The 13,042-nt window shown below is 40.7% G+C and overlaps 1 protein-coding gene across 7 annotated transcripts in view; it reads left to right on the top strand.

The window, feature by feature from the left end:
- LOC306870608 (calcium/calmodulin-dependent protein kinase type II subunit gamma-like) overlaps positions 1-13,042 on the top strand; it is a 77,378-nt gene that overhangs the window by 42,707 nt on the left and 21,629 nt on the right. For 4 of the 7 annotated variants that reach the window (XR_013784282.1, XM_079417982.1, XM_079417981.1 and 1 more), the window contains 2 exons: positions 2,042-2,074; positions 9,769-9,837. The exons of 1 other annotated variant lie outside the window; for it this stretch is intronic. Coding sequence is in view for 5 of the 6 variants with exons in the window: in XM_079417982.1 (XP_079274108.1) it covers positions 2,042-2,074; positions 9,769-9,837 (102 nt within the window). In the remaining variant the exon portion in view is untranslated. The remainder of the gene's footprint in view (positions 1-2,041; positions 2,075-9,768; positions 9,838-13,042) is intronic. 2 more of the 7 variants (XM_079417984.1, XM_079417983.1) reach the window with 1 other exon arrangement.

The following is a 13,042-nucleotide window of genomic DNA, read 5'->3' as shown; positions in this document are numbered from 1 at the left end:
TGCACTTTTTAATACAAGGAAAGCAGATGGTGAACATTAACTGTCAAGCATATGCTTGTATGCTGTATTGCCGTTCTTCCAAAATCAAATGTCTGTCTGTTTTTTCACACAGTGTTTGTATGTCTTCAGAAGACCTGTAATATAGCTAATTTGTGCATTGACCGCTAATGATCACCATGCACATTCATTTTAAGCAAAAGAAAAGCTTGGACATCACCTTTTGTGGTTCCAAGAAAAGAAAAACTTAGACTGACATGGTGAGAAAATAGGTGAACTATCACTGTTTTTTCTTTTAAAGGTAAAATGGGAACCTCTTCTGCTAAATCCCTTATTAATCTACCAATAAGACCATATTTAAATCCATCCCCCAAGAATTCCACACATTAGCATGAAAATGTAAAAGTATATTCCCCGCGTGAGCATTTCAGTGAATTTCCCGGGCTCTCTAGCAGACATAAGAGCGTGGAAATATATGGTTATTTAGCTACCAATAAAACCTTTAACACACCTCCCTGTGTTTAAATCCATCACACATTAGCACAAAAAGTAAAAATAGAGTGTGGATTACGCAGTGAACCTTGTGGTGAGTATTTCAGTGAATTTGCCGGGCTCTCTAGCAGACATAAGAGCGTGGAAATATAAGGTGTTACCAAACACCGTAACAAGCTCTATCCGGTCACAGAGCCAGTGATAGCACTGAAAGATGAGACGAAATGAAGGTTTTATTTCCATCAGCGCCTGTGGGCATGTTTAAGAGAATGATATAACGACGACGGCTGTGATGCCATTGAGGAATCTATGGAATCTTCCACAAGAGCCATAGTAATTTGATTCACGAAATGGGATTTTCAGAGATGAACTGCACTTAGCGCTTATGGGATTGTTCGCAGAAACGCACTCAAACACATTCCTACCTGTTTCTACTTTGTCGTCACCCCACAGCCCACCTCTGTGACTCACACCTGCTCTCTTCATGTGTATGTATGTTTGTGTGTGAGTGTGTTTGAGCGGAGAAATAGTTCAGCTGGGAATGTGACTCTGGTTCCAAGAATAGCCGTGAGTCTGAAACCCTGGAAACTCTGAGACGAAAATAGCAGCACAGCGCTCCTCTCATCTCCTAGCAACAGGCTCCCCCACGTCCTCTCCAGCCATTTTAAAACATTTCTTCTGTCCTTTTCACGATTACTTTGCTCTCTCTCTCCTTCCTTCACCTTTATGCTCCGTCTTCAAAGTTGCAGCTGAGCTGCTCTTTATTTAATCTCTGTCACTATTTCTCAAATTAACCGAAGCTGACTTCCTTACTTTGTGTTTAAATCTTTGCACGACTGTTGGTTATGTAATTCTGCTTTAGAATTGGAGGCGTATTTATTTATTTATTTTTTAATACGGCAGTTGCAGCAATTGGAAGTTGCGCTGCTGCCTTTTGAACCAAAGCACTTCTGAGAACATTCTGTGCTTAATATAACTTGTTCTTGGCTGCCCTTTTTTTAGGACAAAAAATATCACTGAACCGCACAGACTGTGCTTGCTTCCTCTCTCAGCATCCCTGCCTGTCCTTGCACATCATTCCCACTTTGTGTAGCTCCTGCGTTGTTTTCCCTGCTCCAGGTTCAGGGCCAGATAACTGTCGGTAACTGTCATGTGTCACGAACAGCTGACCCTGGATCAGGTAACTTTGCTTACGCTGATCATTCTTCAGGTGCACTTTAACTATTCTTCTGCTAGTAGCATGTTTCTCTTTCCTTTTTCCACTTGTATTGCTCCTTCACCTGACCCACTACCCTTGTTTCTCTTTGTTCCTCTTGTGCAGAAGAACTTTCAAGTTGTCTTGCTCTGAACCCAAACCTTCACGTGCACCCTAAAATTATTCTTTGACTGATACACACACAGCTATGCTGCATTTGAGATTTCCTCCCAGCTCTTTTCTCATTGCCCCAAATGAACATGGTTATCAAAAAAACCAACAGCTACTTTTTTTATATATATCGTCTCACAGGTTCCTCCATTTTTCTCACTTGTCTCCTTTTCATTCTCTCTGTAGAAGCGGAAGTCGAGCTCTACCATTCAGTACATGGTGAGAATCTTGTTTTATTTACACCCTTCTGTTTTCTTTCATATTCCTCTTCTTGTACCTCCACCTACTGTATCAGCTATTGTGCGACACTTTCCTCTAAAGTCGTGCTTCCTGCATTTCTGTGGGACCTAATGAATTGATGGCCATTATTAAACATACTCAGACTGGTTTTGTTTAAATAAATAAAATTGTGTGGTTTTTACTGGTCAACTAATCTTGGATCTTAGTCTCAGCCTCACAGGCCACCCACACGCTATCCACTGAGCACCCGATTTATATTGTCTGATTGGCTGACTTTAGCCTAGTTTTTCCACAGTAGAGGCCTTTTCACATCAAGAATAACAGTACCTATCTTAGTTTCCACACTTATGGAAGATAACGCTCATAGAATTAGAACAAGTACTAAAACTATATAGTTAACAGAATAGTTCACCCAAAAATGAAAAATACCCCATGACTTACTCGCCCTCAAGCCATCCTAGGTGTATATGACTTTCTTTTTTGTTAACAACTGTTTGAGTTTTATTTTTTGGAACAGTAGTACAAAACAAAAAGCAACTGTACAAATTTAAAACCCATCCCACCCCTTGGTAGACTTAGAAAATAAATAATAATAATAAACACATTAATTAATATTAATAGCTAAACAAATAACAATAAAATAATTTTTACAAAGATTTTAGAAAAGAAGACACAACATTAAAAGCTGAATGCCACGAATTTACAGTTTTCACGTTAGATCCATGTATACGAGAAGTAGAGAGTTCCATTGAGGTAATGTCCAACAAATACACAGTCCAGGTTCTTCTGTCCATTGTGTGAGGAGGATTCCAATGGTTGACTAGCATTTTTTTTTTTTTTGCTGCTGCGAGAGCAGCTAACAGTAAAGATCTTTGTTGGACGGACATGGTGAAGTCCCAAAAGTCATTCATGAAAAAATGGCACGGAGTCAAACATATCTCAGTACCCAACAAATATGATAGGTCCTGTGAGAGCTGAGTCCAAAAAGGTGAGAGAGAGGGGCACTCCCAAAAAAAATGCAAAAACGTGCCTAAAACTCCTTGGGAACAGAGATTACACTTAGGAGAAGATGACAGATTCATATAAAAACGTTTCATTGGAGTCAGGTAAACCCTATGCAGCAATTTCCAATGAATCATTTGGTGATTAGGGATTTTAGAAGACAATTTAAACATACCCCCATACCTGATCGGAAAATAAAATATGCACATCCTCATTAAGATCCTTAGCCCAAACAGTTGTAATAGATAAAGGTTTGTATGAATGCTCAAGAATAAAGAGATAGATGACTGAAGCAGAGGAGGGAGATTCCGCAGAAAGAAGGATTAGTTTGCGCAAAGGGTGAACAGACAGTTGAGAGTTCCAAGGCACCCCATATGCCTGTAGGGCCAATCTAATTCGCAAATACATAAAAAAAAGGAGGTGCCTGGCAGATTATATTGAGTTTTAAGATTCTGGAAGGATTTTAAAGCACTATCATCATAGATATCTCCCAGAGTGTTTACTTTATTATGAGTCCATTGCGGAAAATGAAATGGAGTACTGCCTGACAAAAGGTTATTATTGTGGAAAATAGGCAAGTGCCTATGCCATTTTGTAACTAGTTGTGAACGTCTTTCAACATCCCTCCATGTGGAGAGGAGATGGGTTACAATGGGACCAAACCGAGATTTACACTGCCTAAGCAAAACTCCCGAAAAAACAAGATGCTTCAATTTATACGGATAAACAATAGATTCCTCAATTGCTCTCCAAGACACAGAAGCGTCAGGATCAAACCAAACTGCTAAAGGGCAGAGGGAAAAGGCTTGAGCATACAGTCTAAAATTAGGGAAAGAAAGACCTCCATGTAATCTACATCGTTGTAAAAGATTAGTCAATTTAATACGAGGACGTTTCCCATCCCATATATACCGTGAAACTGGAAAGAATCTAGTTTATTCCAGTAGCCAACCGGCGGAGCGAGAGGAATCATGGAAGAAAATAAATTAATACGTGGGAGAACGTTCCTGAAAAGAAGTAGGAAGACGAGACCAATTTTCCAAATCTGAGGATACTTTGGCTGGAATACCATTATAGTTTTTTTAGACGATTTCCTGCAGGGAAGGAAAAACGTCTATCCCCAGTACTTAAAATTTTGAACCAATGGAATAGATATAGAAAGGGACATGGAATCCATTTTAGAATTGAGGGGAAGTAAACATGACTTACTCCAATTAATTTTAAACCTAGAGAGAGACATGAGGAATAGAATGTGATGGCTTCGCCAAAAACAATAATATATCATCAGCAAACAAAGAAATATGGTGATGATGATGATGATGAGTATTCCATATAATTATGGGAGAAATGGTTTCAGATTGTCGGACTGCTTGAGCTAAGGGTTCCAAGGATAGGGCAAATAACAAAGGAGAAAGCAGGCAAGACTGACGAGTACCTCGATGTATAAAGAATGGGTTAGAGCGAACAGCACCTGTGAGAACAGTGGCTGCTGGATTGGCGTACAGGACTTTTATCATATTTATGAAACTCGATCCCAGACCCAGATGCTGTAGAACCGCCCATAAATGGTTCCATTCTAGCTGGTCGAAAGCTTTCATCGCATCTAGAGATAAGGAGAGGACAAACTATTCTTTGAATTAATAATATGATATAACCTGCGTAAGTTATCCGAAGCTGAGCGAGATTTAATGAATCCTGGTTGGTCATGATGAACTAGCTTATTCATAAATTTCTCTAGACGACGAGATAGTACTTTAGCATATAATTTAACATCAGTCCCTAGCAAAGAAATTGGCCGGTGACTAGAACAGGAAGTCGGATCTTTATCTTTTTTTAACAAAAGAGAAATAACAGCTATATTAATATATGGGTGAAATGAGCCTCAAGTAACTGAAAAATTGATCATATCTAACATGAGGGGGCCTAAATCCGACCAAAAAGTAGTATACTATTCGATTGGAATGCCATCTATGCCTGGGGATTTCCCCTTGTTCATAGATCGAATTACTGACTCCAGCTCCTGAAGAGTGATCGGTTCAGCCAGGTATTCCAAATCTGAATCTGACAGCCTAGGTAAATCAAGGTAGGACCGAAACGATGCAAAAGAGTCAGGGTCACCATCAGCAGAAGTATAGATGTTAGAGTAAAAAGAGTGAAAGACCATATTAATGTCATTTGGGTCTGTCATCATGAGCCCAGATTGTGATTTCACTGCTGAAATATTAGCAAACTTTTCACTGTTGCGTAATCTTAGGGCTAAAATGTGGCTTGGTCTACTCCCTTGAAAATAATAATTCTGCCTGGATCTTTGGATCAGGAATTCTGCCCTGGATCTCAGTAATGAATTGAGTTCGGACCTAACCGCCATGATTTTACTGAGTGTATTGTCTGAGAAACAACGCTGATTATCTCTAGTCAGATTGGAAAGAGGCATATGAGATTGCGTTATTCCTTATAAATCCTTTAACTGCATTCCAAAGTGTTCGAGGATCATCCACTGAACCTTGGTTAATTTCAATAAACTCAGTAAATTTATTTCTGAATTGACTGCAAAAATGTCCATCCTGTAACAATTTAGGGTTAAATTGCCATCTAGTGGCACGAAATGACAGAGGGATCAAAGATAATCTGCCATCGTGATCCGACAAAGATAAGGAACAGATATCGGCATCACGAACAGCTGAAGATAAAGTAGTAGAAATGAAAATAGTCAATTTGTGAATTGGATTTATGAGTAGCAGAAAAGAAAGTGAAAGACTTAGCAGAATAGTTTAATAAACGCCAGCTATACACCAACGAGTATGAGGTTACACATTGCAGAAGTTTGTCAGAACACAAAGCTTGAGAGTATGATTCCTTTGGTCCATATCTATCTAGGATATGCGACTTTACAGAATTCATATCTGCACCCAATACAATTTCAAAATCTGAAAACTTCAAGAGATAGGTTGACAAAACAGAGAAAAAAGTAGGGTCAGGAATACAAGGGGCATAAACTGAGAGAAATACAATATTCCTATTCTCCACTATTGTTTTTATATGTGTTATTCTGCCATCTGCATCACAACCTTTATCTAAAATAGTAATATTTAAAGTCCTCCGGACCAATATTAGGACACCCTTGGTTTTATTATCCGAAGATGAGTGAGATACAACTTCATAAAACTTATTATTACACCTGTGTATATCCTCCTCTTTCAAATAGGATTCTTGAACTAACACTATATCAATCTTTCTTCTTCGCAAAAAATCCAGAAAACCTGTACATTTGTGAGGGCCATTTAGCCCATTAATATTACAACTCAGAATATTAAGGTCAGTCATAGGTATCAAACAAAATTACTGCATAATAAGACAAAGTTTGAAAATAAAACCAGTTGAGTCTACCATTAAACCACCCCCAACCCTCCCCGTTACCATTCAAAAAAACATAAACACATTCCTATGAACTATGGCAGATCAAACCAAGAACAAACCTTGATCTGCCAGCACCGTGGCGTCAACAAAAACCTACACATTACTGAAGCACCAACATTTGGCCCCATAGTCACATATTGACTATGTAGTATTTCTATAAAAAAAAGAAAGAAAGAAAATAAACAATGAAATAAAGAAAAGAGAGACGTAGAATACAACTAAAACAAATAAAATTTCATAATCAGTAAGCGATACTGTTTGCACAATGAACCATGAATTAAGAAGTGAACATTAAAATGAACAGTGAAAGACAGTCACCTAACCATTTAGAGCATCTCTTCTCCGATTAGACAGCAAATGTCCAGCTGAAGTTCACTGGGAGTTGGTTGATGAAAAGGATCTGAGAAAAACTTGCTTCTTCTGGGGAGTGTAGCATTTTAGGTTCACCTTGATTGAGAATGACCTTCAGCGTTGCAGGATAAAGAAGAAAATTCTGGATGCCAGCATCTCTTATCTCCTTCCTAACTGGCGCAAATGCACTTCTTCTTTTTGCGGTGACCATTGAAAAATCTGGAAAGAAAGACAGCGTTGCTCCGTCGGAAGTTTTCACATGAAGTCTGGCGGCCCGCAGAATGAGCTCCCTGTCCGTGTACCGCAGCAGTTTAAAGGTGAACCGTGGTTTAGCACGATCTGAGGAGAGCCTTGTGTACACGCGATGCGCTTGTTCCACTTCAATCTCTTTGCCCGCCAGAGACGGGAGCCACGTCGGTAGAGATCTTTTCAAAAAGCCCAGAGGATCGTCCTTTTTGGAACCTTCAGGCAATCCAACCAGACGCAAATTGCTGTGCCTATTGCGATCCTGTAAGTCCACAACCTGTTGATCGAGTGTGGCAACGCGTCTATCGTGATCTGCGACAACTTTCTTTTGTTCTCTCATCTCCCCTGTAAGAAGATCCAGTTTAGAGCATAGCGACTGAACGACTGACATGTGAGAAGCGAACTCGTTCCGCATCGCCATCAACTCGGTTCTTAGAATGTTCTCAAAGTGTGTAACAGTGTTCGCCATCTTGTCCATCATATCACTCGCGGTCGGTGGCTTGGATTTCTTCTTAATCAGAGAAACCGACGAAGACAACTCCTGCTGTTTACGACTGTATGCCATCAAGTAAAGTACCACCAATGAATAAAACTTAAAACAAAACGAAAAAAATCAGCAAAAAGAGGCCAAACGTACAGAGCTCTACTCAAGTGCGACTAGGTTCATGAGCACGTCACGTGACTTTCAGTGTATAAGACTTTCTTCTTATAGACAAATACAATCAAGAATTATTTTTAAAAATGTCCTGGCTCTTCCAGGCTTTATAATGGCAGTGAATGGGTGTTGAGATTCAGTAGTCCCATAGAAGTCCAATGATTTGCATTCATCTATCATAAAAAGTGCTCCACATGGCTCTGGGGCTTAATAAAGACCTCCTGATGCGAATTGATGCATTTGTGTAAGAAAAGTACCCATATTTATGGATAACCATATGTATCCACATCATGTTTGGTGTGAACAGGCCTTAAGACTATTTCAAAAGACTAAAGCCCCGTTCACACCAAGAACGATAACTTTAAAGATAACGATATTAGCGTCCACACCAGTGAACGATATCGTCTGTAAGCCCATGTTCATCTGCCGCTTTCAATTCTCAAGCTTGTTATAGCAGGTGATTCTGACAGTCAATGTTTTTATCATTCATCAACTGGAAAAAATCATTTTGAAAGTTATTCCCATGATATCGTTTATCTGTGCCTTTATCGTTATAGCTGTGGTGTAGACTCTGCTATTCTTTAATATTGAGAACGATTTTTAGAACCATATCTTAATTGTTATCTTTATAGTTATCGTGCTAGGTGTGAACAGGCCTAAAGACTAAATTGGAAAATGGCTTAGAAAATTAACACTGTTGGTGTGAACAGGCCTGAAAGGCACATGTCTAGTTTTTAATTCTAAGTCTACAATTTCAGATAAAACCGCCCCTAATGGCCCTTTTCCACTGCATGGTACGGCACTGTACGGTTCAGTATGGTTCACTTTTGGAGGGTTTTCCACTGGGTACAGTACCTGGTACTTTTTTTTAGTACCACCTCGGCGAGGTTCGAAGTGAGCCGCACCGTTACCAAAACGGGACGTGTAAACTCTGCTGATCACTGATTGGCCGGAGAGAATTGTCACTGCCTGCGTCATTGAACTTGCGGCACGAGACACAACAGACCTGCTAGATTTAAATCGGATTTAAAGCGAAGAATTGAACGCAACTTTTGAGTGAGCGCACCTTTTTAAACAACCAAAAAATGGCTGTTTCGTTGTCTGTTGAGGAAGTACAGGCTATCCTCTCGTTGATAGCCGAGGAGCGGGTCCAGCAAGAGCTTGATGGAGCGATGCAGAATTAAAAGGTCTTTCAGGAGTCACGGCACTCGAGAAGCTTTCTAAAGCAGGTTTAGGAGAGTCTTTTCTGCTCATACTCAGGTTAGCAATGGAAAAGACACACAGAATAAGACCTGTGTTTTCCCAGTTCCACCCTGTGTACTTGGATTAAGTTGGACTACCATAGAGATCCATGACCATCTGTGATAAGTTTTTGGGAATTGTTAATGTTTACATTGTTAATTCTGCTAGCCATCATGTAGTCCAGTTAGGAACAATATGTATTTGAATGTGTGCCCATAGTGCCAAATTCATTTCATGATGTGTGTGTGCTCGTGTATGTGGATTTATGTTTGTGAGGATCCAGTGGTCGTGATCTGCTGTTCATTCATCTTCCTTGACCATGCCTCCCACACATAGGCACACGCGAGTGCCTGAGCCGTACAAGGGGAAGCGGACCGTTAGCTACCTCGATATCACCGCAAGCTCATAGACGTGAGGCCTGAGGGAACCTGAGTACAAATAAACACCCATAGCTAATCCGCCTCTGCATGTAATGTGGCTAATTGGTATAATGGATTAGTTTAGGAAGCCAAATTGGCGAAAAGCATTTTATGGACTTTAATAATGACCCTCCCATTCCTCTCGCTACTAGAGAATATTGTGTCTCAATGAATAATGTTGTTTTCATGTGAATAGACACTACATCAGTCAGTTACCTTAAAACAGATAATGACTGTACCCTTCTGCATGTGATTGTGTGCATGTGCATGCCGATCTCTCCCTCGTTTCTTCTTAACCTGACCCTTTCTTAACCGAATGTATGTTGTGTTTCCCTGCACAGCCCCAGACAAACAGCACCAAAAACAGCATAGTCACCAGTCCCAAGGGAAACCTCCCCTCTCCTGCACTGGTATTTACCTCTCTAATCCTTTTCTTTTCTTCCACTCCATCCTTTTTTCCCTTCTGTCTGTGACTGTACTTGCAATCTGTTTTCTTTTGAGCTGTTTTGCCAACTTTTTTATTGCATATGAGTTCACACCAATAATTAACACTATTGGTGTGAACAGGCCTGAAAGGCACATGTCTAGTTTTTAATTCTAAGTCTACAATTTCAGATAAAACTGCCCCTAATGGCCCTTTTCCACTGCATGGTACGGCACTGTACAGTTCAGTATGGTTCACTTTTGGGGGGTTTGGGTACAGTACCTGGTACCTGGTACTTTTTTTAGTACCGCCGAGGTTCGAAGTGAGTTAAAAGGTCTTTCAGGAGTCACGGCAGTAGAGGCAGCGCAACTATAACGACATGTGAATAATCCCGCCCACTCTAAAGTGGTACTAAACTGCAGTGGAAACGCAAACCGACCCGAACAGAGCTGTGCCGTGCAGTACTGAGCCTTGCCGAGCCGAGTCGTACCACGCAGTGGAAAAGCGCCATAAGTGGCACATAAAAACTAAATGAACAGACTGGTTGCTTTCAGTCGGTATCTGAATGTCTAAGTGGGCAGTTCTTGGCCAGAACACACTGTGGACTAGACTTTTTGGAGCGCAGTCAAATATCTGGCTTTGTGAGACCACTTGGACCCAGTAAATGTGTCCCGCTTTCTTTAGTGTTTTCTGACAAACACTGGGTTCCTCCTACTTGCTCTTCTTTACCTTGTTTGAATCATTTTGACCAGCTCCAGGTAGGGCAAACTTGAACAAGTTGGACTTGTAACCCGAAGGTCGTGGGTTCGAGTCTCAGGTCCGGCAGGGATTGTAGGTGGGGGAGTGAATAACCAACACTCTCTCCACCCTCAATACCATGACTGAGGTGAGACCCTTGAGCAAGGCACCGAACCTCCAACTGCTCCCCGGGCGCCACAGCAATGGCTGCCCACTGCTCCAGGTGTATGTTCACTACTGTGTGTACACTTGGATGGGTTAAATGCAGAGCACAAATTCCGAGTATGTGTCACCATACTTGGCCACACACCACTTCCCTTTCCTTTCCCCCCTCTCATTGACACCACAGACCTCCTGGGTCTCATTCTGCATGTTGGTAATCGGATGTATTTTGGTTGATACTGACCACTTGAGAAGCTTTCTAAAGCAGGTTTAGGAGAGTCTTTTCTGCTCATACTCAGGTTAGCAATGGAAAAGACACAGAATAAGACCTGTGTTTTCCCAGTTCCACCCTGTGTACTTGGATAAAGTTGGACTACCATAGAGATCCATGTCCATCTGTGATAAGTTTTTGGGAATTGTTAATGTTTACATTGTTTATTCTGCTAGCCATCATGTAGTCCAGTTAGGAACAATATGTATTTGAATGTGTGCCCATAGTGCCAAAGTCATTTCATGATGTGTGTGTGCTCGTGTATGTGGGTTTATGTTTGTGAGGATCCAGTGGTAGTGATCTGCTGTTCATTCATCTTCCTTGACCATGCCTCCCGCACATAGACACATGCGAGTGCCTGAGCCGTACGAGGGGAAGCGGACCGTTAGCTACCTCGATATCACCGCAAGCTCATAGACGTGAGGCCTGAGGGAACCTGAGTACAAATAAACACCCATACAGGGCTCCAAACTGCGACTAAAATGGTCGCATTTGCGACCAAAAATATTAATTTGCGAGTGAAGTTTTTGCTGAGGTCGCCACTGGCGACTATATATAATTTGCATGAAAGGACTTTTTTCCCGATTGTTTTGCGCTCACATCTTTTGTTATGTTCACGTATTAAACTTACATAAGACGATGCGCATCAAAGTTTTACTGAAAATAGTTTCAAACAGTCCTCGTCTCTGCCGCACACAGTCTGCTGAACGCAGTGAGAGAGACCTGAAAGGGCCTGTTTACACCTGGTCACTTCATGCATTTTCTCTGATCGGATATCTATATGATTTGTTAAAACGTTTCCCCATTTACACTTGGCCACATAAATGTGTCTTCGCAAGACGGATATAAATCCGTTCTTCAATTCCCGCTTCATATGCAAATATAACGGAGTTCACGTCAATGAAAGCAATAGTTTTATTAATTATCAGCTAATTTCAATATCAAGAGAGCGCGCGGCATCAGCACTGGAAAGATAGGCTAGTCTCGCTACTTTTAATGAAGAAGATTGTGTGTTGAGCGTCTGCGGCTTACTTTCAGGTTCATTCAGTTTGCGCGTCGCTTGCTGAAGAAATACTCCGCTACTCATCCGCGGTGATGCTTGTTGCATTGCGCTGTCATATCTGACTATAACATGCCATATAGGCTATAAAACGCTCTCACACGTCTATTATTTTAATATTATGGGAGGAGTAAAATTACCATATGTGGTTTCAACAACCAGATGCATTTACACTTGTCCGGTCGATCTTCTTATCGAGATCTTAGTCTATATGCTGTGTTCTGTTAATGCATGGACTTCCTGTTATTTGAAGCGCACTTGCCATCCAGTAAATCGCAAAAAGCTTTGTGCTGTCTTACTTTTTAATAAACAAAGTATCAGCTTTAAAATGCTACGAAATTCAAATGATGCGGTTTGGGTGCTCTTTAATGCGGACCACAAGCGCACACTTTGGGTAATATAAACACCAGTACCCCGCGTCCACACGGTCCGTGTATGCGTCCGGATCGCGCGAGCGGAGAGTATGGCACTTAATGCTCAGGCGCGATCTCTTTAGCACCTCAGTTAAAGCAGCAAGTGAACCCATTATATATTTCGATTTACTACTATAGTATGAAATGAACATGATCAAAAGGTAGGCAATAAGAAAGCCTATAGTACAACTTACTGAAATGTTTTATGTAAAAGCTCATTGTTTCAAACTGAGGAAATGTATAAAGCTTGTAAACATTGCATTGTAATACATTTACCTCAGAATAACCACTCAGTGTCCATAAACTCATCAGTCAGCTAGAAAAATAACTATAAAGAGGAGCGTTTTGCTATATTCATGCGCTGTTGCATATTAATATTTTTACTTATTCTGTTGTACATGATTCAACTCCTCCTATAAAATTGCATTTTACTAATGAAGAAAAACAGACTGAATGTGTGAAAGACGTGACAACATTTATAGGATGCACTGCACTCAGTTGCCAAGTGATGCTTATGGTCCATGATATTGGTACAGATTCTGTGTAA

This window comes from Barbus barbus, assembly GCF_936440315.1.
Source record: "Barbus barbus genome assembly, chromosome: 6".
Taxonomy (NCBI): domain Eukaryota; kingdom Metazoa; phylum Chordata; class Actinopteri; order Cypriniformes; family Cyprinidae; genus Barbus; species Barbus barbus.
Note: the sequence above shows the minus strand (reverse complement) of the source record. Positions and strands in the feature narration are given on the sequence as shown.